At 46.9% G+C, this 26923-nt stretch overlaps 2 protein-coding genes across 3 annotated transcripts in view; both read right to left on the reverse strand.

Annotated features, from left to right (window-relative positions):
- The window catches only part of CAPN5 (calpain 5), a 106084-nt gene that overhangs the window by 35001 nt on the left and 44160 nt on the right, over positions 1-26923 (reverse strand). For both annotated transcript variants that reach the window (XM_061629025.1, XM_061629026.1), the window contains exon 3: positions 20767-20898. In XM_061629025.1, the coding sequence (XP_061485009.1) occupies positions 20767-20898 (132 nt within the window). The remainder of the gene's footprint in view (positions 1-20766; positions 20899-26923) is intronic.
- OMP (olfactory marker protein) lies at positions 8277-10181 on the reverse strand. Its single transcript, XM_061629028.1, has one exon. The coding sequence runs from the start codon at positions 9956-9958 to the stop codon at positions 9479-9481; it is 480 nt and encodes a 159-aa protein (XP_061485012.1). The 5' UTR covers positions 9959-10181; the 3' UTR covers positions 8277-9478.

Raw genomic sequence — 26923 nt, forward strand, 5'->3', positions numbered from 1 at the left:
GGATAGAGGACAGAGAGGGGTGCATCAGACTGTGTGCAGAAACCAGCCTGATGTACAAAGGAAACATTTGCAACTGTTGCTCCACCCACATTTGCCCTTGGCCCTGCTCACCACAGGCACATGGCCCCCGGAAGGTTGCGCAAAAGGGAACGGCAGCCCTGGGGCTGAAAACGTATCTCCACCCCTGCTCTGAACGTCCAAAGATAGGACCAGGATACGAAAGGGCCGTTTTCCACTTTAGTCTGCCCACCCACTCAGACTAGCTGCTGCACATGTCACCATCATCGGAGGTGAAGCCGGTCAGAATGCGGGAACGGGACTTCTTCACTGCTGCACCGACCCTGTGGGACTCTCTGGCGGGGACTCAACCACAGCATCCCATTAGTGCAAGGATTTCCACTGGAGCAATGCGACTCTTCCCCGCCTCTTCTCTCCCTACACCCCACTCCAAATCTGCTGCAGACAGTTGGGGGGACCCCTAGAACAGATTTAGGGGGTGTGCAGGGGAAGAGATGGGGCGACTGTTCAGTTGCTCAAGCAGACGTCCTTGCGTTGATGGAACAATTTCCACAGTGCTACACTGGACTCACACTCTGTCCTGGGAGATCTGTTTGACCCCCCCCCCAAATAACATTTCACAGTAAGTTGAAGACCTTTTAGGTTTGCCAAGATTTTGGCCTGATCTGATCTTGGCAGCTCCTGATTGTGATCTGTTCGATATCTTCTGTCTGGCACACTGTAGTTATTAGTTTTGGCTCCTCTTTTGAGCCAGATCATGTTTACATTGCTGTCACAAGCTGCCTTAGACCCAGAAAGGCAGGACATAAAATCAAACAATCGCTATTGGCTGGCCCTTGGAAAATGTTTCAGGCATGTCCCCTGACTAATGTTGAGGGGATCAGACCAATGGTTCTGAATCCTTTTAGATGCTCTAAAGGTTTTGGAGTGCTTTTAGATGGTTTTTAAATTGTTTTGAAATGCTATAAATATGCTTTATTTAATTTTAAATTGCATTGTTTTAACGTTTTGACGTTTGCCGTCCTACGCTCCTTTGGGAGGATGGGATAGAAATTTTAAAAATAAAATAAAATAAACCAGCAAATTCCAGCCAGCCCCACAAGGCAGAAGCCGCACCCTATAAAATCAATAATTGCTGGCTGCATTGCACTCAGGAAGGGTGCAGCAGTAGACTTATTTCAGAGGGGTCTGCCAAGCGTTTTCTTGTAAGAATCTTGGCACACCAAAAATTAGGTGCCTGAGTTTGCTGGTTTTCCTCTTCCCTCCTCACCCCTTTTTCCTTTTGTGCCGTGCTCCTGGCTTCAAGGCTTGCAGTCTCATTTTTACTGATCTGTGAGTCATTCTGGTTGAAGAGCAGGATAAAAATGCTTTGCTCTTGGTATTGACAGATGTACTACCACAGGCTGGCTGTTAAGATCCCCAGCATTCTCCTTGCAAGGTCTAGATAAGAGCAAGCCCAGAAACCGGTAATAGCTTTTTGTGGTCAAAGAGAGAGGGCAAATTCATCACAAACATAATCCTGAAAGTCCCATCAGTCCATTAGCAACTGACGCATCATAAAAACAGATGAAATATGCCTACTCAATACAGAGTGGTACATAAAACAGAAAGGTGTTTAATATTTATGCGGCTCTCTGCCTCTGAGAGCTGTATATTAATAAAAGGGAGGAAAGACACAGTAAATTGGAAAGTGTCGAAATAGAGCTATTAAGATTTGCTCTTAAATGCAAAACCCCAAAAGTAATTGGGAGGTGGAGGAGAGAGACTTGTCCTCTTCTCACTTAAACACAAAGGTCTAGCCTCCTGCATCCCTCATAAGATGTAGAAATGGGTAGGTCAAAAGGCAATCTAACAGGGTGAAACTAGAGTCATTTTTTTTTAAAGTCCAGATATTAATTTAGATAATATTTAATGTAAAAAAAATAAGATATGGAAAGGTTCACTTTTAGAAAGAACCCTATTTAAAATGAAAGATGAGTTTAATACAAACTTTTTAAAGCAAACCACTATGTAGTCCTAAGGAGGGCAATGCAAGCACCAATATGCCAGTTCAGATTCCCCAAGTGACTGGCAAGGGGAGGGCCAGTGGTCCAGTTTACCATTTACCTACCGCTTTAGATTGAGGTGCAGCAATACCTCAAATCAACTTCTTTAAAAAAGATAATCATTCTTCCATCACCACCCTGAGAACTGCCTGCAGGTGGCACCAAAATGCATCATTTGGAAGCTGCTGACTGGATTACATTAAAGCATTCTTATACCACTCTAACAGTCAAGGATTCCGCCAAAGAATCCTGGGAGTTATAGTTTGTTAAGGGTGCTAAAAACGGTTAGAGCTACAATTCACAGCACTCTTAACAACCTAAGGTCCCCAGGATTCTTTGGGGGAAGCCATCACGGTGCTAGCAGGTACCCGAGTGCTTTAAATGTATGGCGGAGATGTGACCTCAGAACTTTTTGCATGCAAAGCATATGATCTCCTACTGAGCTGGGCTTCTTCCCCTAAACCTAAGCCTCTGCATCAGGGAATCAAACAAGTCTCCTGCATAAGAAGATTAAAGGAAGACATGAAAACCATCTGTAAGGGTGCCAATAGATGTTGGAGCAGATCTGCTTCCTGTTGCTCCAGACGGCAGGACTAGAGTCAATGGGTGGAGACTGACCGCAGGGAAGCAGATTCAACTGAATATCAGGACAAGCTCCCCAGTGGAAAGAGCTGTTTGACAGTGGAACCAGCTGTCTTGAGAGGGGACAGGCTCCCTTTTACTGGAGACCTTTAAGCATCTGTCAGGTATGCTGTACTTTCATCCGGTAATGCAAATCCCGCATTAAGCAGTGGGCTAAACTAGATGACCTCTGAGGTCCCTTTCAACTCTACTCCAAACAGGGCTGGGAAAGGCTCCTTTGCCTGAAACCCAAAGCACTGCTGCCAGTCTGTTGAATAAGGGGAGAAAGACATTTGAAAGCTGCCTTATACTGAGGCAGACCACTGGCCCATCTAACATAGTATTGCCTACACTGACAGTCAGCAGCTCTCCAGGGTTAACAGAATACTAACAACGAAGTTATAGCTATAGTTACTTTTAAACCACAATATACTTCAGGTGTTTGTTTTTTTTCCCAATGGAAAGGCAGGATACCAATATCTGTAATAAATGGAAGATATTCAAGAAGTCCCCACCGTTGCAATATTATTATTATTATTATTACATATACATCTCCCGCCCTTCCTCCCAGCAGGAGCCCAATACAAAGATCACAGGCTGGAAAACACATTCCAGACAACGTATATCTCTCTTTTATTACAAGACTTATTACACAGAAGGTTACTCTGTAAGAAGCTTTGGGAGTACAAGTTGCCATAGTACAGGCGAATGTATATATTCAATTGAAGCATGCCAAAGAGGAGAAATGACCATAGACTGGACGGGAAGAACAGGCTGCGTGTTTGAGTGTGTGTTTGAACCAGCTGCAAGCCACTCCCTGCGGGATTCTCATTGCAGATGTTAGCACAGCAGAGGTCCACAGAGACCAGAAACCCAGCATTCTTCTCTACCAGGCTGATGGTTTCTCAGACAAACTAACAAGGGCCAGCTCAGATTGCTGAACGTCTCCATACATCTGCACCCACAGGTATGGGAAATGCAAGGTTATTAACAGGATGTAGAGGTGGAGAGCTCCAAGGCCGCATCCCTGCTGGTGAAAAAGGCAGTCACTGTCAAGGAGATAACTGCTGGCTCACCACGCAGACCAGCATGGATCAGACTGCCCTCTCTCACTGTGGTCCTGTGATGGCTGGTGCCTGTTGAGACTGGTGGGGCAGAGGGCAGGGGGCCCAAACTGTACTTGGAGCCAGAGCCAATGACTGACGCAGCCAACTAATTCTACTTTTGGCCCCATCCTCCTCCCTGCTGAGTTCTGCAAGGGCAGCAACACTGAGACTAAATAGGAGAGATGTAGGAAGCTGCCTTTATCCTGGGTCAAACCATTGGTCCATCTAGCTCAGTATTTGTCTACACTGACTGGCAGCGGCTCTCCAGGGTTCCAAGCAGGACGTCTCTTCCAGCCCAACCTAGAGATGGCGGGGACTGAACCTGGGAACTTCTGCTTGCAAGGCAGATGCTCTGCCACTGAGCTCAACAAGCAGTGCCACAATGCCTGGGCTGAATGGACGTAAGAAGGCAGGCCCAGTGAGGGCTGGCCAGGGCCGGATTAAGCTGAGGAGGGCCCCTAGGCTGATTGGTGTCTAGGCCCCCCATCCCCACGCTTCACCTACCTTTCTGTTGTTTCTTGCAGCGCGCGCAGGTTTGCCATCAATCAAGATGGCGGCCGAGGTTTCCCTAAGGAGCTGAAGCCTCTGCCGCCATCTTTACTGATGGCAAATCTGCGTGCCGCAAAAAATAACGGAAAGGTAGGTAAAGTGGGGGGATAGTGGGAGGATGGCGGTCCGTGGCTCCAGGGGCCCTCAGGCCAGTGCCCCACGGGCCCCCAAGAGCTCCGGGCCCCTAGGCTTCAGCCTACTAAGCGTAATGGATAATCTGGCCCTGGGGCTGGCTAAGGGCTGGCTGAGGTTGGCAAGGCAGGGCCCCATTTGCCTTAATGGGCCATGCTCCACTGCAGTGGCCATATCCACAAATCAAGGGCGGTAGAAGTCAGCCTTTTTTCCTCAGGTGTGGCCAGACGGCACCTCCACAAGTCAATATATGTAACACGTACCGGCTGCCACAGGTTTCTGCAAGCCCTCCTGGGCTCTGTGTAAGCCGGAAAAAAGGCTGTTTTTTTCCTCTCTCTCCTCCCCCCCCAAACACTCTTTTTTCCTGAGTTTTAACTTGCCTACAGTAGAAGAGCTGTTCAGCTGGGAAGTAAAGTGGCTCAGAGTTGTTGTTCTGGACTCCTCTGCTTAAGAAGCTGCCTTGCACACGACCGCTCCACCAAGCTCAGTAATTCTACACCGAGAAGCAGCAACTCTCCAGGGCTTCAGGGAGGGATCTCTCCCAGCCCTTTTGTGGAGACTGAACCTGGGCCCTTTTGCATGCAAAGCAGGTGCCTACCATTGAACCAATCCCCTACTTGGGTTCACCCTACCTTTCCAGCAACACGTTCCAGTTGCCCAGATCAGCAGCAAACAAGATGCATTGAGGAATATTCTTTGCGCTACATTTCTGCCCTTATTTCCCATGACATCGCTGACCTTCACTCTTCCAGCACTGCCACCATCAGTTGACAGAAGATCCCTTGATCTTGACCACTCCAGCCATTCTCCTTTATTGCCCACAATGCCTAGAACTCCTTCCTTGAATTGGGGCATGGTGACTCCCATTTTCCCTTCCCTTCCGAAGCTCTCCTGGAAACTCAAGAAGAGCCTGGCTGCTGGATCAGGCCAAAGGCCTATCTCATCCAGCATCCTGTTCTCACAGTGCCCAACCAGATGCCTCTTCTGGGGAGTCCACAAGCAGGAACGCAAAAGCACTCTGCCGCATTCTAGGGTGGTGGAACAAAGGCAGATTTCTAAAATGCCATTGCTTATAAAGTGCTGTGCGAGTTCACAAAGACACCGGCAGTAACCAAGAAGTTTAAATCGATGGCTGATCTGCAGAAAGCCATAGATCTAGGAGGGACCACATTCTACAATCAATGTGAATCTAATAACTTGGACTTATCAGCCACTGCACCGGAAAATGAGTGTATAAATTTGGCTGCACGGGCTGCTGCTGACAGTATTGCATTTCACCGCACTACAAAGCAACCAAGGATGAAGAGCAACAAGAGTTTGTTCATACCAACTTTTGTATTGTTTTTTTTTTAAAAGGAGAAAGGTTTGGGCTCCTCCCCCTGGCCTTGGAAGACTCCACCCAGGAGGCATTGCTAAAAGGACTTGGATTACAGGCCCCTGAAACAAATGTGTGGAATATTTGCATATGCTAATTTACAGGAACAAATGAAGGTGGCTAGTGGCTGGGGATCACCAGCATCACACTTTGTATTTCTAAGCATAGTCAATAGTAGTAGTAGTAGTAGTAGTAATGGCCGTAGCTCAATAATAAGGCTGTAATTCACTGGTGGAGTGCCTGCGTTGCATGCAGAAGGGACCAACTTCAATCCCCGGCACCTCCAGGTAGGGCTGGGAGCATCCCCAGTAGGAGACCCTAAGGAGCTGCTGCCAGTCAGTGTAGACAATACTTTGCTAGGTGGACCAATGAGCTGACTTGGTATAAGGCAGCTTCCTATGTTAATAATAATTTTTAAAAGGGAGGGAATTGAGCAGGGGCTCTGGGGCTCTTCCCCTCCCGCCTGGCCACCCCCTAACAATGTCCATGCTCCATCCCCTGTCCTTACTATTCGACCCGCTGAGCATTGAAGGAAATCTGAGCAGGCATGTGTCTAGAATATTCCATATGCCTGAGGGCACCTATATAGGGGGACTGTGGCCTCCTGCTCCTGAAGCTCTTCATTAGCATGCACAGGAGAAGGACCATCAGAAAACAGGACAGGGAGGGCAGTGACTGTATTTTGGGAAACCCAGACATTTTTCACCTGGGAGAGACATGCTCAAGAGCTGCATTAAGGCAAAGGCTCTCCCAATGCAGGGATAAAGGTCATCATGAAAAGCTAACCCTCTCTCCTCACATCTGTTTGCATGTTTGAGAATTCCATGCTGTAAAAAGCAACCTGAACCATGCTGCAAGAGTCAGGGATTAATACTGGGACACAAATGCACGCATGCTGAAAGCCAAAACAAACACACCAAAGCCCTGACATGCTTTCATTGAGATGTTTCGTGCTGTCTGATGAATGTTAACCAGCTTAGCTTTTGGGAATAGCTTTGTTTTGTTTTCAAGTAATTGTCACCTATAGCAGCTCAGGTGTGGCGGCATGCACCTTACCTTGCTTAGACCTGGTGGGTCAGGTTTGGCAAAAATCTAGTTTAGATTTCCCAAAGGAAGAAGGAAAGCACTACGAGGAGCAAGGGCTCTCACACAACCTAGCAGGCGGCAGAGCAGCATGGATTAGCTTCCATTTGCCTTGCAGAGGATGCTCACATGCTTTTTTCAATGCCACCACTTCCCTGCATATCTGAGAGCAGGCAGACATGCAGGGAAGCAACACAATCAGTCATCATCACCCATCTACGGGCACTAGGGGAATGGGGGTGGGCTCAGCGCTCCACAGTATACCTGGTGCAAAATAGTGCTTAAGGAAGCACTCACAAACAGTACCCAGTGCAGCTGAAGACATCATAGAACAGTAGAGTTGGAAGGGGCCTATAAGGCCATCTAGTCCAACCCCCTGCTCAATACATCATCCAACTGCATCCACACGGAGGGCTGATGTCCATTTCCCAAACAATACACTGCAGTAAGGACTCTGTGGGATGCTTCTCCTTCCTCCCCACAATCTCCACTGCTTAGCAGTGCCCTCCCCAATAGGCACAAGGGCTCCCCTATTCCTTCCCAATAGGGTTAAGGGTTAGAAATCCAACATGAACCGTCACTCGCCTGCATTCATGCACTAATTCATGCGCTCTGGGTCCAGAATCGCTGGGCACCAGCAAAATGCAACCACAGAAGCCCTACTGAAAAACAAACCGCCACCGAGTTCTTAGGGGACTGCTAAAGATCTTCGATTTAACAAATAATAAAGAGGCAATGCATGCTATTTTCTGCTTCTCCAGTTGGCAGGGTCTCATATTCCAGTTTCTTTGCTGGGATTCTCAAAGGCTCTGAGCAGCAGATGCTGAACGCCTAAGCCAGGACAGTCGGGTAAGGGGAAAAAAGCTGTTTCACATAGGAAGCTGTCTTATACTGAATCAGACCACTGGTCCATCTAGCTGGGGATTGAACCAGAGGCCTTCTGCATTAAATGAAGGTGTCCTACCAGTAAGACGTAAGAGGGTAGGAAGCTGCTTTACCCCAAGTCAGACCGCTGGTCCGCCTTATGACCCTGCTGGGTCAGGCCAGCGGCTCAGCAAGTCCAGCATCCGGTTCTCATAATGGCCAACCAGATGTATATGGGAATTCCTTGCTCAGCATTGTCTATACTGACTGCCAGCAGCACTGAAGGTTTTCAGGCAGGGGTCTTTATCCCAGCTCAACTTGGAGATGCTATGGATTGAACCTAGGGCCTTCTGCATGCAACACAGATTCTCTACCATGGAGCTACAGCCATAGGAAATAAATCAATAAAATTCAGATGCACAGGCCTATGTACAGAAGGATTCTCAGACACATGCAAAAATAAATATATATTATGCATAGGTTTTTAAGCAGCAGACTTTGGTTCTTCCTCCAGCAGGTTCAGCAAGAAAAATAAAATCCATTAAGTCTCAATGGCTCCAATTTATAAATAAATATATTTTTTAAAATAGCTTTACATCTATAGAATTTTTATACACCTTGTACAACTGGGAAAAGTTCTTTTGTTTTCCAAAAGCAGCGAAGAATTTATTCTCCTTGATACAAGAGAGGGAAAACAGCGCTGATATGATTTGGAGGATGGACTTAATCCTGGGAGAGCTGCGTTCAAATCCAACCCCAGCCACAGATTCACCGGGAGACCAGGTTGTTCTCCTTGAGCCTCAGTTCCTAATTTGTGAAATGGTATCTACTTCACAAGGATGCTAAGCAGTGTTGGGGCATATATTTGTAACACTTTGTGTGATGGAAGTGCTCTAATTGAGTGGTGGCAGCATTGAAAATGGTACTCTTGAAGGATGTGGATATGGGGAACACAGGTAACAGAGCCAATAGGTCCTGATCCCTAGAATCAAGCTATTTCCCCCCACTTTTCTCCCAGCACACATGAGGACTAGAGGCTTGCTTTGAAAGAGGCAAAAGAAAATTAAAATCCTCAGGGTCCCACATGGGGTCCTGGATTCCATTATGGCAGATATACTCCAGACTCAGGAGGGCATTCAGAGCTGTGCAGGTTCCCAGGCTCTGGGAGAGAGGGTGTCAGCCACTCCGGGTGCTCTTGGTCACTGAATCCAACCTTGCTGTGTAGGCTTCTGAGATTGTCTTGGGGCCTTTTGTATCAGGATTATAAGGATTTTTTTGAGTCAGTGGTCAGGGTGGGGTGAGGGGGACACATCTCCCCTCTCAGCAGGAAACTTTGCCACATAAGCTGCATCACTTGCTGTTTCTCTGAATTCTGCAGGACATGTCATGTAAGAGTGTCAAAAGCTGCTCATGTGCAAGTCTGGTCTTCTACATTACAGAAGCAATAAAATAAAATAAAATAACCAGGCTTGCCGGTCCTGCAAGATAAAGGAACTTTTGCAGTCATCGGAGCTGGTCCTGGAACTGAGCAGGCGCCTGAGGAGGAGGAGGAAATCAACTGTGCCTTTCAGCAGTGCTGTCTTTTCTGGCTTCAAACAAACAAGAGCCACAGAGCCAAGAGGAGGAGATGGAAACAGGAAACCTTAAGCAGCTGCGGGCGAGACAGGCCAGGAGGCCAGGATGGGTCAGGCTTTGAACACCACCGAGCACTTGAGATGGGCCGGTTCGAGACCGTCGGTGTAAGCCAGGAGAAAGTACATCACCTTCCGGATCCTGGCTAACTCCACCAGCCTCTCCCCGAATTCCAGGGCATCGGCCTCGTTCCACTCCAACTCCTGGGAGCCTGGCTTCTTCCAGAAGACCCCCACCGGCTCCAGCAGCTGCCTCCGCATGAGGTTGGTGAGGTCCGGGGTCCAGTGCTGGGAGGTGCCGATGATGGTCACCTTCCCTGGTTTCTGCAGCGCGACGTCCCAGCGCAGGAAGCGGAGGCCGTGCTGGCGAGAGAAGTCCACCCGGTAGACAAACTCGTTGGCCTGCAGGAGCTTCTCGCCGTCCTGAGGCTTCTCATTCTTCTGCTGGAGGCTCTGCACCCGCAGCCGCATGCACTTGGTCAGCTGGACATCCTGCACCAAATGGAGCTCCAGCTCACCGGCCTCCAAATCCATCGCTGCTCGCGCTTTGCCTCCTCTCTTCCTTCTCCTCGGTGAGGTTCTGCAGCACCGTCTGGCTCTCCAACCGGCCAATGTGTCAAAGGGGGTGTGTGGGGAATAACAACACTTGCAAACTCTGCCTCTCTCGCTCTCCGGCTTCCCCTCCCCTGTCCCAGTGGTGCTAGGCAACCTGGTGCAGTGACGCGGAGCACCCTCGGGGGATTTCCTCTGGGTGCCCTCGTCTCATTTGCAGATGAGGACAGATCCTGATGCTCTGCAATAAATCTATAGGGATGCAAACTCTGATGTCAGCCTCCCTGACAACCCGCCTGACGACAATGTCCAAACAAGACAAATGGCACTCTTGTTTAGGTTTAAATGAGGTCTCCTAAGTGAAGGGATGCTGCGTCCGGAGGGGGGAAGGACCTGCCTCTTGAGAAGAAGCAGGAGCAACGGCCACAAGTGGGGAGACTTCCTCCCTCCCCATTCCTGACTGCATCTAATCCTGTAAGGAGGAGCGGGGAGAAATTGGATCCCGTTTGCGTTTAAAGCCAGATCTATCAAATCTGCACTTTCCAAAACAGCATGAAAAATAAAACACAGCCGTCTTTCAAAATTCACACTTATCTGAATTTTGCAATGCAGTTCTCCAACCAAAGAATGCTTACAAAAGTGCAGGAAAAGTGCAGGGAAATGAATATCTTAGTAAAAATAACATACAGAAACTCATTATAAGGATTTAGGAGATTTGCTGTTTGTACCTTAGTCAAAACTGCATACAAAGATGTATTTATTAGGAAAAAAACCACACTAAAATGCTAAAGAATTTTCATGACAGTTCTTGAAAATGCTGCAGAAACATTGAGAACTGAATTTCATATTGGAAAAACAAGAAACTAAGAGAACCAATCCGGTCAGATCCTTCCATCCCTGCCTGTAACCAAGGCTAAAGACACGTTACAGTCAATCACGTATCCTCCCGCTTGCCTTGCCTTCCTTCATCTGTTGCTTCCCCAGTGCTAAATTTTAGACTGTAAGCTCCTTGAGGGCAGAGAACCACCCTCTTGCACTCCGTATAGTTGCATGCATGGAAAATGGAAATGGACTGCCTTCAAGTCGATCCCGACTTATGGCGACCCTATGAATAGGGTTTTCATGGTAAGCGGTATTCAGAGGTGGTTTACCATTGCCTTCTTCTGAGGCTGAGAGCCAGTGACTGGCCCAGGGTCACCCAATGAGCTTCCTGGCTATGGGGGGATTTGAACCCTGGTCTCCCAGGTTGTAATCCAACACTCTAACCACTACACCACACTGGCTCTCGAGTTGCATGCATACCGCTACCACTGAGCTACAACCGTTTCCCCTGAGAAAAGTATCTTTTGATGCTATGAAGGAGAAAAAATGCTTTGTATTTTTTTATGTAGCAATTGTATGCATACCAGGTAGTGGTTCAATCCCAGCAACTCCAGCTTTTTAAGCAGTAGACTTCAGTTCTACCTTCAGCAGGTTCAGCAAGAAGGGATAGGAGAGACCCCTTGCCTGAAACCCCGGAGAGCCGCTGCCAGTCAGTGTAGATAATACTGAGTTGGATGGACCAACAGCCTGACTCAGTATAAAGGCAGCTTCCTATGTTCCTAAGAGCAGAGTATTTTTGAGATACGCTCCTCTCCCGCGACTCCCCTGAAAGCAAGCCTCCTTGTTAGTGATGGTACCCAATTTTGGAATGGGCAGCATTTGGAAACTGCCACCCCCATTTCAGGTCTACCAGGGCCATTAAAAGCAGAACTGAAGCCCTCCAAAAAATTGGATCCTGACTCACTATTATTATTATTATTATTATTATTATTATTATTGGGCTCCTGCTGGGAGGGAGGGTGGAATATAAATCAAATAATAAAAATAAATAAATAAATAAACAAATATCTCCAATATTTATAGACTACTTTTCACCATAGACAGTCACAAAAGGGTTTAGACAGCAATCAGGGAACCAATTCATCAATCAAATAATCAAATAATACAGTATTTTAAACAAACAAACAAAAACTAAACCGCTAAAAACACGGGTTCCATAAAGAGGCACAGTACAACTTGCTCAAAATGCCTGCTGAAATAGAAATGTCTTTGTCAAGTGCCTGAAGTTCAACAGGGAGAGAGCCTGCCTGATCTCAGCTGGAAGGGAGCTCTACAGAATCAGGCTCACAATACTGAATGCACGGCTGTTGTTGGGCTAAAACTGGGCATCTGAGCCATGGGGGACCACTAAAAGAGGTGCCCCCAGAGATGAGGCAAAGATACTGGTTGGCCACTGTGAGAAAAGGATGCTGGACTAGATATAAGGAATTGGGCTCAACAGCTGTCACACTGCCATCCCTCTGCCTATCCTACACAAACTGAGGCCTCATCTGCTGTGTACATTTCAAGCAGTATCATACCACTGTAAACAGTCAGGGCTTCCCCCAGAAGCATCCTGGGAACTGTAGTTTGTTAAAGGTGCTGAGAATTGTAAGGAGACTCCTATTCTGCTATTCGCAGAGCTATGACTTCAGGGGTTCCCTCGGAAGAGGGACTGATTGTTAACACCACTCTGGGAATTGCAGCTCTGCGAGGTGAATGGAGGAGTCTCCTAATAACTCTCAGCACTCTTGACAAATGGATGGACCTCTTATCTGATCCTGCAGACGTGAGCTGGGAGGCTCCTATGTTTTTAAAAAACCAACAACAACCACCCTCCATAAGCTTCTCATGCTGTTGGCTGCTGCTCTTCATATGCCAGAAACCCAAAGCACATTTGCTACCATCCTGTGCATGTTTGTGTGTTTACTTCAACCAGTTAGCTTGCCAAGGGCCTATGGAAACAGAGTCACCCAGCCCTGGGGCTTTTAAGAAGTTAAAAATGTATCTCAATACCCCGGAGAGAGGAAAGAGGGAAAGACACACATACACATGGACACTAACAAACAGGCAGGAGCTAAGCTTTTCTGAATTAAGCCAACTCACAGGGAAAGAGACAAACCAAGAGTCTTCATCTCCTTCTCAAACTGAGTCAGTATCCCCACCAAAACCGTAGAGATGTGTTGTTCTGTGCAGCTGGATTCCTGCATTGAGCAGGTCTTGATGGCTTTACAGCCCCCTTCCAACTCTACTATTCTACGATTCCTGCTGTTTCATGTTATTAATGAATGAATGAATTATTATTACTTGGATTTCTTGCCCACCATTCACCATGAGGTCAAAGACCAGGATGAAGAGGTGCACGATGAACGCTATACAGCGATGGTGCCAGACTTTTCACAGCTTAGGGGCTACCACAGAAAAAGCCCTCTCCTGGGCCGCCTGCCCCTGAACTTCTGAGGGTGGCAGAAGTGCCAACGGGAATCCCTCTCCCGACCTTAACACCCTGAGAGCATCTGTAAGGGAAGGAGGCAGGCTTTTAGATACTTGGGGGGGCAACATCATTATGCTGCATGATGGAGCCATAGTGAGGCTGGTAGCTGGCAATTCGGGCAGAGGTCATGCTGTGTAGCAGCTTTTGGGCAGCAAATGGTATTGTTCCTCCTGCATCACTCCTCTCACTCAGTCTCAGGGCTGGCCCAATATGGACAAGATGGCAACCGCCCTCTCCTGCAACAGCTGAAAGGACTGGCAGTTGAACCTTACATCGATGACAGGAATTTGTTTTGTTTTATTTATTATTATTATTATTATTATTATTATTATTATTATTATTATTATTTTATTACACTTTTAAACCGCCCTATAGCAACAGGCTCTCATTAGTTATTTAAGAAGTTGTGTATACCATGTAATTTAAAAACAAACCCTCAACATATTTTACAGAAAATACAAAATATTCAGAAGAAAATACCAATAAAAATTAACAGACTTTAAAAACAAGTAGACATCATACAATTGTCAAAATTTAGATTAAAAATCAACAGTTTTTAAAACTACGTACATAATAAGGTTACATGTCAAAATTTAGATGATTTTTAAAACTGTTGATTTTTGTTTTAAAAACTATGTACGTAATAAGATTACATGTCTGGATGGGCTTGCCTAAACTGAAAGGTTTTAAGCAGGCATTGAAAACAGTACAACAAAGGCACCCTGCCCCCACCCCATTTAATCCAGATTTAATCTTTCGGGGGGGGGAACACAAAAAAACCCCACTTGTTGCCAAAGTGCTGTGTGCAAGACCTGAACAGCCAGTTTACAATCACAGAATTATAGAATCATAGAGTTGGAAGGGGCCTATAAGACCATCAAGTCCAACTCTCTGCTTGATGCAGGAATCCAAATTAAAGCATTCCCGACAGGTGGCTGTCCAGCTGCCTTTTGAAGGCCTCCAGTGAGCCCAACACCTCTCTAGATCATTGGTTACATTGTCGTACCACTCTACGTTAGGAAGTTTTTGAGTTTTTGTAGTATTGCTTTCTTATGCATTTTGTATTTTGTGAATGGTCAAGGATGATGAGAGCATCACCTAGGGGTATTTTATTGCCCTTTTGCCTAGGATCCTTTATGTTTAAGAGGCCCATGCACGTCCCAATTGGAGGTTGGCCATTATCAAAGGTGCTGTGGACTTTGAAGAAGCACGAGTACAGGGCGAAAGGGACAAACGAGCTAAGCGGAAGGCACGTCAAGCAAATCCTCATCTTGACCATCTTCCATCTGGAAACCTATGTCCTCACTGAGGGAGGCTGTGTGGATCCAGAATTGGCCTCCACAGTCACTTACGGACCCACTGTTAGAGACTTTACTCTGGAAGACAATCTTACTCGGCCACGGGTGATCGCCAATGAATGAATGTAATGAATGTTTAAGAGTGCCTTTTTGCATAGTTAAAAGTGCCCCTTTGGGTTCATTTCCCACCAGTGAAAATTCCTTTTTTAAAAAAGCTCTGAAGAGACATCCAGAGATTAGGCAGAGATGCTGATGCAATCACAGCCAGAGACCTGGGGTGACAATTCAAGAGAAAGACTGAAAAGCAGTCACCCAACCAAAATAAATTCCTGCACCATATGGCAATGTCTGGAAAACATAAAGGAAGTAAACAGATCAAAGCCTCCAAAGTAAATCAAGGTGCTTGCTCACATGTCCTGGTTGCCCCAGGATCAGATTCACTCCAAGAGCAAAGATTTGGGAACTTCCGGCAACATTGCACTGCAAGACGATCCTGCAAGGTGGGGAAAAAGGCCCTCAGAGTGGAAACTGCCTCTGAATTACACCCATCTCACATGTCTCTGGAGACCCGGGCAACGGCTATGAGATTAGGAAGCTTGCACCCCTGTGGGGTATGTCATGCAAGTCCAACAGCTTTGGAAAAAAATGTCTCAGATACACACAACCTCACCCTTGGTTCATCTCTGCACAGGACAGGAGGGACAGGGCTGATTAACTGCTCAGTGACCTAGCAGGATAAACCCAGGGGAAAAAACCACTTTCTCCTGATCAATGCTGATTTCAAGCTCTGCTCGGATCTTCCTTTGCAGCGTGGCTTGAACTCAAGCTACGCTGCAAAGGAAAACTAGTCATCTGATCTTACACTTATGCCACGTGACTGACAGGCAGATGGCCCGCCCACCTGCCAAAGTGGCCTGCTGGGGTTGGAGAACCTCAGGATCCAGCCAGCCAGGCTGAAAAGGTTCCTCACCTCTGGTGTAATGGCTAGATAGAGCAAGGCCCTGCAGATGTTGTTGGACTCTCAGTTTCCATCAGCCCTAGCCAGCATGGCCAATGGTCAGGGATGATGGGGGCAAAGGGCAGAGTTTTTTTTATTGTCCTGTTGCTCGAGATGCTTTAATTGGAGATACCAGGGACTGAACCAGATTTCCAGATTTCAACTAACATCAGAAAAAACTTCCTAAATGTTAGAGCGCTACGACAATGGAACACTGGAGGCATTCAATAGGCAACTGCACAGCCACCTGTTGGGTATGCTTTAATTTGGATTCTTGCACTATGTCCCTATAAAGCCATCCCTAGGTCAGAAAGATGGCTTTATTCCTCCTGAAAGTCATTTTACACATATCGAAACCCGCAGAGCTGCTTTTAATTAGAAATGCAGACAATCTTGCTAAGAAGTGTTATCATTTAAAAGGGCTGTCATGAAGTAGGAACCCCATTAAAGAAAAGTAAAGAAGTATCCATCCTCTGCTTGTCTATTTTCCTCATTCTCTGATTTCCTATAGCTTAATCTGTCAAACCAACAAACTTGAAAGCCTCTTTATCACCTCATTCACTTGCAGGAGCAAGGAGGGTCTGTCGATTACTCTGGCACTCCAGCAGATGACATCATCACCCCTGCTCTGATAAAAGACCCAAAGCTGCACTCTCCTGAGTTACCCCTGCAACACCACCGAATGAATTCCTGCAGCAACTGCCTTGCCCAGCAGATCCTGTTCAGGAAGCAGGCAACAAATCTTGAAAATGCTAACTCAGAGCAACAAGGTTTTCAGCTTCAATCCTGTCCATAAAACACACACTCTTTTATAAATAGAAAAGGCTCCCCAAAAGCAGGTAAAGCTCTCTGCATTTCCTGTTACCCCCCGGGAAAGCGAAGTGTTTGGAAAATTAGTACTGAGCAAACCAAAAAACAAAAGAACCAGGTTGCCGAGGGAGGAACCGCGAGATCTGAAATAATGAGGCTCTCGTGGGCCTCTTCTCTCTGAATGGAGCCTCCTAGGACTGAGTCAGGGGCAGAGAGGGAAGCAATTTTGCTCAGCAGAGCTGAAGACTTCCCAAGAAGGAAATCAAGCTAGGGGAAGGAAGAGCAGCAGGCTGGCACTGACTGGCAGCCAGCGTAGGAAGAGCAGCTAATTCCTCAAGTAACCCTACTAAATGTCAGCCAGACATTAACGCAAGGAGCTGCCTTGTACAGTTAGACCATGATCTACTCCAAGGGTGGCCAACGATCATAGGAAGCCGCCTTGTACTGATTCAGGCCATTGGTCCATCTTGCTCAGTACTGTCTATACTGGTTGGCAGCAGCAGCTCTCAAGGGTTTCAAGGCAGAGGACATTCCTAGCCCTAACTAGAGAGCACCAGGTTAGCAAAGGCTGATCTAGACAAGTACATCAGGATCAGAATTCGCTGTGTGGACAGGCAGAAATTCAGCGATCCCCCACTAGAGAGCAGCAACTGCCACTAGCGTCTCTTTTGTGCCGGTGGGAAGAAAAATCATGAATAGTAACAGACTTTTATTATTTATTCTTAGCCATCCAGAGCAGCTCAGTTTATGAACTTAGAAGGGCAGGACATAAAATATTTTTAATACATACATTCAGTCTTTGTTGCGCTTAGGATCTATCTGCAACTTGTAACCAGCATTTGATTTTGCAATCTATATGCACTTTTCTTCCTCATGGCCAAGCTACTCTAATTTTTGAAATGTTTAAATCTACTCACATGTGTGTATGTGTGTGTGGGTAAACTTTTCAGTCCTTTCTCATTGCACTGGTTTCCCTATGAAGATTCCCACCCTCTCAAGTAGTTGCTACTTGCCCCTGTACAAAGGAGAAAAACCCAAAGATCCTAGTATTACGCAGGGCCTTCATAGTAGTGGTAACAAGGTTGGACTCCATCATTTTAGGCATATTTTAAATGCTTTTTTGTTTTTGGTGAAGGAGATGGTATAGCACAGTGGGGAGAAGAGCCTGGCTGAGAGTCCAGAGTCTGTGAGTTCAAATCCCTGCTCGTGTCTCCTGGGTGTCAAGGGCCAGCTAAACACCCCACAGTGAGTGGCTCAGGGGTGATGTGCCCTGCCACCTGTGCAGCCGTGGGCAAGCTGCATAGTCCCCAGGAGCCCAGTTGCCCCTCAGCTGGCAGTTGCGGACAAGGAAGGGGCTGGCTTGTGCTGCTGTGGCAAGCTGAGTAGGCCCTAGCCAGCTGGGGAGGACTAGCCTCAGAGGTAGGCAATGGGAAACCCCCTCTGAATACCGCTCACCATGAAATCCCAATTCATAGGGTCGCCATAAGTTGGGATAGACTTGAAGGCAGGCCATCCATATAGCTCCATCCATGTCCTCCACACTCCTCCTGTCCTTGGTGGGCAGGTTTCTGCCCCCCTCTTCAACTGCTGAGAAAGAGGGGGGTTACAACAACCCTGCAATGCAGCCCAGTGTTCTTGTAGCCCTTCATTGCTGTTGGAAGTGGATGGTGTGAGGCTAAGGGGGTGGGTTATAAGGGAGAGAATGGCCAGTATCCTTACAGCCACATGTTGCTCAGAGGAGAAGTGAGTGGCTCAGGGGTGACGTGCCCTGCCACCTGTGCAGCCGTGGGCAAGCTGCATAGTCCCCAGGAGCCCAGCTGCCCCTCAGCTGGCAGTTGCGGACAAGGAAGGGGCTGGCTTGTGCTGCTGTGGCAAGCTGAGTAGGCCCTAGCCAGCTGGGGAGGACTAGCCTCAGAGGGAGGCAATAGTAAACCTCCTCTGAATACTGCTTACCATGAAATCCCTATTCGTAGGGTCGCTTAAGTTGGGATTGACTTGAAGGCAGTCCATTTTCCATTTTTTTGGTGAATTTTCAGTGTGTGGGTTTTAATTTTTTTGTATCTGTTGCTTTGAAATATTATTTATGCCGTTATTGATTATATTTGTTAGTCATTCTTTTAATGTTTTTAATTTTGTATATATTCAGTTATCTTTATTGTCACAGTTAATGACCAGCATGAATTTTGTATACAAATAAATGCATACATGCCGTTTGGATACCTATCATTTGGGTACCTTTAAGTTTCCTACCCGACCCCATGGGGTGAACGGGGGCTTTGGTGTGCATGTGTACACATAAATGCACATAATTTTAGGAAAGTGATATGAGGAAAGGGTTAACCCAATCCCACCCAATCCAGTTCCCCATCCCTGAGACTGCACCCGATCCCTAATCCTGGATCTCATCCTTGTCATTCCAAATGCTGTATCACCTGCGTGCATGAAGACAACTACTTTCAAAAGCACTAGGACAGGCAGAACATACTACATCAAACAGAACATCACCTGAAGGTCCTGTAATATAATTTATGTCATCAAATAAAAAAAGAGGATGTCATATCCAATATGTAGGAAAAATTCAGATTCCTGTATTGAGCAAGGGGTTGGATTCGATGGCCTTGTAGGCCCCTTCCAACTGTGCAATTCTATGATTCTATGAACTACAGCTGACCTATGCACACACTTCACAAACCACAAATCAGCAATATTGACTAAAAAAGTGGAGTAGCCAGTTGCAAAACATTTTAACACTGAGGACCACAGCCTGTTGGACTTATACGTAACAGCTATAGAGATGCCAACAGATCCAATAGCAGTGACTAAGAGGGAGAACAGATCCAATAGCAGTGACTAAGAGGGAGAACAGATCCAATAGCAGTGACTAAGAGGGAGAACGTATGGATATACTCCCTGGACACATTGGCACCACATGGCCTAAACCTGGAGGACAGTACCAGCATCACTTAGCTCCTGCAAATGACGCCCCTCTGAGCTTTCCACCCTCAAAGCTCTATAACTGCCACCTTAGTAACAGCATCTGTATGTTAACAGCTGATGAAGGCGGAAGCTGAAACATTTTGCCAGTAAAAAACACACCTCTGTTTTGTTAATTACAATTACATGTGTGTGTGTATGTGCGTGTATATATACATACACAGAAAGAGAGAATGGGAGATTCATTACTTTCAGGTGTACTTATGTTCGATTGGGTGTACAATTTCTTGGACCTCCCTAGTTTTCTAGAGAAGAGCATTCTGGAATCTACACTTGTCACATAGACAATGAGAAGGTGCATCTGAGGGAATTCCCTCCTCTACTCAAAAGGTAAGAAGGAGCTCCTCTGAATCTCTCCCCTCCACCAACCTTCCTGCTTCTCTTGAAAAGAAGACACCAAAATGGAAAATTATTCTAGTGCAATGGACCTATGACTCCAGGTCCATCGTCATTTCATAAGAACATTGTCCTGCTGGTTCAGACCAAAGGCCCACCTAGTCCAACATCCCAGTTCCTACAGTGGCTAGTCAGATTCTTCTGGGAAGCCCACAAGCAGAAGCTGTGCGCACGACACTCTCCCCCACCTGTGATCCTCAGCAAGTGGCATTCAGAAGCATACTACTACTGATACTGGAAATATAGCCATTGTGACTTCTAGTCGTCCACAGCTGTGGTATTTGGGGTCTCCTTCAATGTTCATTAGCTGATGGTTATCTATAGCAATGGGAAAGCATGCATGCGTGTGTGTCCGCCCACCTTTCCACCCTGCACACGGCTCTTGCATGCATACAGGGCAGGGCTGGGCAGACAGCCAACAGCTAGCCAGCATAATCTAACTGATGGGATTCAGGCAGATATTGCAGAGCAAGGACAAAGCAGAAATCCTGGCTTGGATAGCATTGCAAGAAGGGTAGGAACTATAGAAATTTAACTGAAACCACAGCAGAGTCTGAATCCGATTGGGACCATGGCAAGGAGGAAGGAAGGCTAAACCCTTTGCATCTGTGTTCTTGTTCCCATTAAAACAGCCTCTGTCAGCCTGGTATCCTCCAAATATTTGGGACTACAACTCCCATCAGCCCCAGGCTGGCCAAGGTTGCATGAAAACGTCCTTTGTCCCATTTGTCCTTAAAAATCTGTTGATTTTATCTATAGATAGATCTCTTGTTAAAAAAAGTCTTTTTTTTATTGCTACTTTTAATGACTATTTTACACCATTTTACTTAAGCTGGGTCAGCTTTGCAAAGAGTGAAATACATCTTGACGATGCTCATAAAGTAAATGGCCACAACGGGAGCGGGGAAAGGAAACCAATTTTTCCAAGGGCCGTCTTTACCTTTTGCCACAAGGCTTCTCTCGATGCTAGGGAGGAGCAGGCAGCCACAAACCAGCAGTTTCCCACTTGGCCCTGGTGCAAGTCGTGAGAGCTGATTCCATCCACAAAGAGGTGGGGATCTTCACAGATGTCCTGCATGGAGAGAGAGAGAAAAGCAAAACTCTTGATGAAAATGAAGATGGGCACTCAAGTAAGTGGAGCGGAGGAAGTGAGAGAGAGGGTTGATCCACTACATATTTTGGGAAGTTGTTTGTTCTCTGTGCATTTGGACACCTTCCTCTTTCAACAAGCCTTTTAAATAGGGGCCTCATCCCAGTCTGCGTTGGTGCTGGGGTTGCTTTTTAAGATGTTTATAAAGTGTTTTTTTTAAAAGATATGTTTAAGATGTTTTATTTTAATATGTTTTTAAAGATGTTTTGTTTTTAATATGTTTTAATGGGCTTTTAGTGTTTTTGTTTGCCACCCTGGGCTCATTCTGGGACGAAGGGTGGGATATAAATGGACTAAGTAAGTAAATAAGTAAATAAATAAAATACTACTGATACCGCTTACAGTACAAACTCTGTCAAGTGCCAAGGATCAGCTTATCCATCCCCTCCAACCTAAATTGCCTGAGCATCCCTATAAACATCCCAAAAAATATTTGGAAGACCCTGAAAAATTCTGTGCCAAAAGCCAGATTTGTGTGCAGTAAAAAGTATCTTCTCGGCACGGAGCAGGGAACATCTGCTTAGGAAAATGCCGGCGAGGGAACTGGAGTCACCATTTTGACCTCTCCTCCTCCACTTTCCGAACAATGCTCCGCTTTGACAAATCACATAAGCAAGCAGAGGCTCAACATCAAGGGAGCCACCCCAGGCTCATTTTGTAGCATTAAAGAGCATTTCCCCACCAATTAAAACTCGCAGCCCCTAATAACGGACACACCTCTTAGCAGTGTTCAACTTACAATGAACCTGCAAGATGGGTCACTGTTTCCCCTGTCTTACAGATGGAAAACTGAGGCTGGGAGCGTATGTTGATTCCAAGGCCACACAGTAAGTCCAGGAGAGCAAATGGGATGAATTAAATCCCACTCTAGGCCACACTGGCTTGCCATGCCAGAAAAGGCTCTTTTTGAATGCAACAATAGCTATTGCCACAACCCAGACAAGCACTGTGAATAGCAGAGGAGCAAATGTACCCCTCTGGGATATTCCCTTCAAGCAGAAAACACCCCCAGTCCCATTCAATCAGGGGCTTGCTGGTTCGTGTCAAAGCCACAAGTCACAGCAGAAGATGAACACAGAGAGAGCAGTCGGTATATTAAGTTTGGGATGCTCGGAACGACAGGCCTGTTTTGCATTAAGCAGGCATTATAAGACACAAACTGTTCATGCACCACAGCCAAGCTGGATCTCCCTGGAGCCACATAAATCAGACAGCTTAAAGGAGAGATGTTATTATCTCGCAGCAGCAGAGTTGTACAGCCTGGGAAGAAGGGACCATGTCTCCAAAATTTACTTATTAGCCCATACCCGTGCTTTGCAAGCCCAAGTCAATGAGTGGGGATGCTAAATCTACAACAGGCATTATTAATAATAGCATCAATATTTTCAGAGAAGTAGCCATGTTAGACTTTTGCAGCAAAAACAACAAAGCATCTTGAGCCATGTTTAAAATTAACAAAAGTATAAGTTTCGTGGAGAACAGTCCACTTCAGCAAAGCACAAAGTGTTATCCTGAGTGGGCGGCATGGGTACACGCGTGCGCGCGCACGCATGCACTAGGGGCTCTGCTGCGGCTCGCTTCACTCGCCTACCATCGCCAAAGTCCCCCTCCCGCCTACCATCGCCAAAGTCCCCCTCCCCCCACAGGCTGCTGCTGCCGCCACTGCTGGTCCCACCCGGCCTCCTGCCCAGGGTGCAGACACCGCCACTGACCTGCCCAGCCTTTTACACTTGGCGTCTAGCCTAGGTTGTGGCTGCAGGCCCAGGCCAGGCAACTCACCAGCTTGCCCTGCCCCCATGCTATGGTGTTGTGACAGCACAAGGGTACACACACACACACACACACACACACACACACACACACACACACACACACACACACACACACACACACACACACACACACACACACACACACACACACACACACACACACACACACACACACACACACACACACACACACACACACACACACACACACACACACACACACACACACACACACACACACACACACACACACACACACACACACACACACACACACACACACACACACACACACACACACACACACACACACACACACACACACACACACACACGGGCAGAACCCACTGCTACACCACCTGAGCCACTTACCGGCCTCTTACTGAGGCGGCTGTTGGTGCTGCTGTTACCCCCACCACATGAGCCACTTACCAGCCTCTCCCCCTGCCCCTGAGCCCAGCATGGCTCAGCCTTCCTTCCTTCCTTCCCTCTTGCCCCCTGCCATGAGCCCAGTGCAGCTGCAGTTTGCCTCTGGTCCCTGTGACGCCCTTCCCTGGCTCTCCCTGTCAGGTTCCTACCTGCTCGTGGCTACTGCCTTTCACTAGGCACCACCAGGGACTCCACCAGTCCGGACTGTCCTTTATATGGTTTCTCTCTCCGCTCTAGCACAGATCTCACCAGATCCCCCTGATAGGCAGCACCACCAGTCACGTCCTGTAACCAATATTCCCAGAGACTTTGCCTGAGTCTCTCTCTATCTGGTTACTCTTATGACTGCGTGCATATGCTGTCCCCAACTCCTTTTGTATCTATATAGATTACACATATAACTCTGGGTTGCTCTGGATACTTGCTATGTTATTATTCCTCCCTTCGCTGCTGCCACCATTCGTTACTGTTTCCCTTCAGCCTTGGTAATTACCTTGCCCTCCCTTCTGGTCTGTACATTCCCCAGCCAAGGATCAGGCCTTCGGTAAACCAAAATAGTATTTATTAAATAACAGAAATAACAAGACTACTTTTATAATGTTACATAAGCGTATGGTTTCATCTATTCCTGAGGTACTTGACTTATTATTAATCCAAACTCTCACTCCCTCTTTCACCACACTCTCCTGACATCCAACCCCAAATACCTTCTTCCTCTCACATCCACCAACTAACACCCACCCCGATTCAACTGTCATTCTTCCATTTATACTCTCAGCCATTCAAACGCTCAGCCAATCATCCAGCATTCTACTGCTCATGTACTCCCCCCTCCTCTTTCACTCCACTTACCATATGTCTTCTATATAAACAGCACTTACCATATTTACACTATAAGCAGGAACATCACAGTCCCCCCTTCACCTGCTGCCACGGCTGCAATCAACACAGGCCTCTGAAGCATTCACTCTGCTGTTCCCTCGCTTCAGCCACCCGCCTGCCCTGCCCACTCCACTTGCTCTGAACAGTTCAGCAGCCACACCCCTGAACTGAAGCGTTCACGGCAGGTGTGACATTTACTACGTATATATATAGGGCTACAGCTGAACGTCAAAAAGACTAAAGTAATGACAACAGAAGATTTACGTAACTTTAAAGCTGACAACAAGGACATTGAACTTGTCAAGGATTATCAATACCTTAGCACAGTCATTAACCAAAATGGAGACAAACTGGTAGAAAGTATTATTAAAGCTAGATTAACTAAGCACATAGAAGAACAAGCTTTGCTGAAGCAGAGCCAGCATGGCTTCTGCAAGGGAAAGTCCTGTCCCGTCCAGAGCCGAAAGAATGAGGCCGGAGTGTGTGTGCAAGTAAATCTCGTTTTATTAGAGTAATGGATACATCAAAGGCATTGCGCTTCATAGGAAACCCTACACTAACTCACTAGAGTCCCTAACTATACTCTAGACATGCTCTGCAGCGTGTGAAGGAAGTTGACTCAACGACCCCCCCACTGGGAGCGGCAGGCTTATATAGGAAATGTTTTTGAACGTAATCTCTGACTCCTTCATAATTCCTGTCTTTGCCCTGTCCGTTTCTCGCGGCGATGGGAACGAGGAGACAGGGGATGTGCATCCAACAGCTCATCTGAAGACACCTGCTCCCGAGCAACGGGCTCGAGGTCAGGGGGCGGTGCCACACTGGAATCCTCCTGGGAACTGCTTGGTAAAGGAGGAGCTGGCACTGACTCTGAGGCTTCCCCCCACAAGTCCTCTGCATCAACTGGGGGCGGTGCGCTCGGCTGCTTGGAAAGGGCGTTACTCGTGGAAACTGGCTGGAGAGCAGGCTGCCCCCCTCCCGCACGATCCTGCTCAGACACAACAATCCCCAACTCTGCTTCTTCTGGCTGCGGAGGTGCCTGAAACTCATGCCTCCCCCCTTCCTGTCCCTTCTGAGTTGGCTGCAGCGCAACAAGTCCTGTCTCAGTAACCTATTAGAATTCTTTGAGAGTGTCAACAAGCATATAGATAGAGGTGATCCAGTGGACATAGTGTACTTAGACTTTCAAAAAGCGTTTGACAAGGTACCTCACCAAAGACTTCTGAGGAAGCTTAGCAGTCATGGAATAAGAGGAGAGGTCCTCTTGTGGATAAGGAATTGGTTAAGAAGCAGAAAGCAGAGAGTAGGAATAAACGGGCAGTTCTCCCAATGGAGGGCTGTAGAAAGTGGAGTCCCTCAAGGATCGGTATTGGGACCTGTACTTTTCAACTTGTTCATTAATGACCTAGAATTAGGAGTGAGCAGTCAAGTGGCCAAGTTTGCTGACGACACTAAATTGTTCAGGGTTGTTAAAACAAAAAGGGATTGTGAAGAGCTCCAAAAAGACCTTTCCAAACTGAGTGAATGGGCGGAAAAATGGCAAATGCAATTCAATATAAACAAGTGTAAAATTATGCATATTGGAGCAAAAAATCTGAATTTCACATATACGCTCATGGGGTCTGAACTGGCGGTGACCGACCAGGAGAGAGACCTCGGGGTTGTAGTGGACAGCACGATGAAAATGTCGACCCAGTGTGCGGCAGCTGTGAAAAAGGCAAATTCCATGCTAGCGATAATTAGGAAAGGTATTGAAAATAAAACAGCCGATATCATAATGCTGTTGTATAAATCTATGGTGCGGCCGCATTTGGAATACTGTGTACAGTTCTGGTCGCCTCATCTCAAAAAGGATATTATAGAGTTGGAAAAGATTCAGAAGAGGGCAACCAGAATGATCAAGGGGATGGAGCAACTCCCTTATGAGGAAAGGTTGCAGCATTTACGGCTTTTTAGTTTAGAGAAAAGGCGGGTCAGAGGAGACATGATAGAAGTGTATAAAATTATGCATGGCATTGAGAAAGTGGATAGAGAAAAGTTCTTCTCCCTCTCTCATAATACTAGAACTTGTGGACATTCAAAGAAGCTGAATGTTGGAAGATTCAGGATAGACAAAGGGAAGTACTTCTTTACTCAGCGCATAGTTAAAATATGGAATTTGCTCCCACAAGATGCAGTCATGGCCACCAGCTTGGACGGCTTTAAAAGAAGATTAGACAAATTCATGGAGGACAGGGCTATCAATGGCTACTAGCTGTGATGGCTGTGCTCTGCCACCCTAGTCAGAGGCAGCATGCTTCTGAAAACCAGTTGCCGGAAGCCTCAGGAGGGGAGAGTGTTCTTGCACTCGGGTCCTGCTTGCGGGCTTCCCCCAGGCGCCTGGTTGGCCACTGTGAGAACAGGATGCTGGACTAGATGGGCCACTGGCCTGATCCAGCAGCCTCTTCTTATGTTCTTATGTTCTTATGTTCTTGGGTAGTAGTTGTACTTTTTGCCAGCTAGGAGCCAGGACAGGCTCTGTTGCATTGGTTCCTTGGAGGACAAACCAGACTTCTCTGAATCATAGGATCCCCTTTTAAAGCCATCTAAGCCGACAAACATCTTGTGGCGGAGAATTCCACAAGTGAATCAGGCACAATGCAAAGCAGCATGTTCTTTTCTGCCCCTCCTGAGTCTGTCCTGTCCATCTTCTGCCCCTGAAATCTACTCCGTCTCGTGCTTGCTAACTTGTGACTTCACAGTCGCCAGGTTACCATACCCCCCAGGCACCTGGTGGGCCACTGTGAGAACAGGATGCTGGACTAGATGGGCCACTGGCCTGATCCAGGAGGCTCTTCTTATGTTCTTATGTTCTTAGTCAAGAA

The sequence above is a fragment of the Rhineura floridana genome, chromosome 5, assembly GCF_030035675.1.
Source record: "Rhineura floridana isolate rRhiFlo1 chromosome 5, rRhiFlo1.hap2, whole genome shotgun sequence".
Taxonomy (NCBI): domain Eukaryota; kingdom Metazoa; phylum Chordata; class Lepidosauria; order Squamata; family Rhineuridae; genus Rhineura; species Rhineura floridana.

What these genes read in the sequence shown, in the direction of transcription:
- OMP (XM_061629028.1), bottom strand. Translation starts at nt 9,958, where the DNA reads ATGGATTTGGAGGCCGGTGAGCTGGAGCTCCATTTGGTGCAGGATGTC.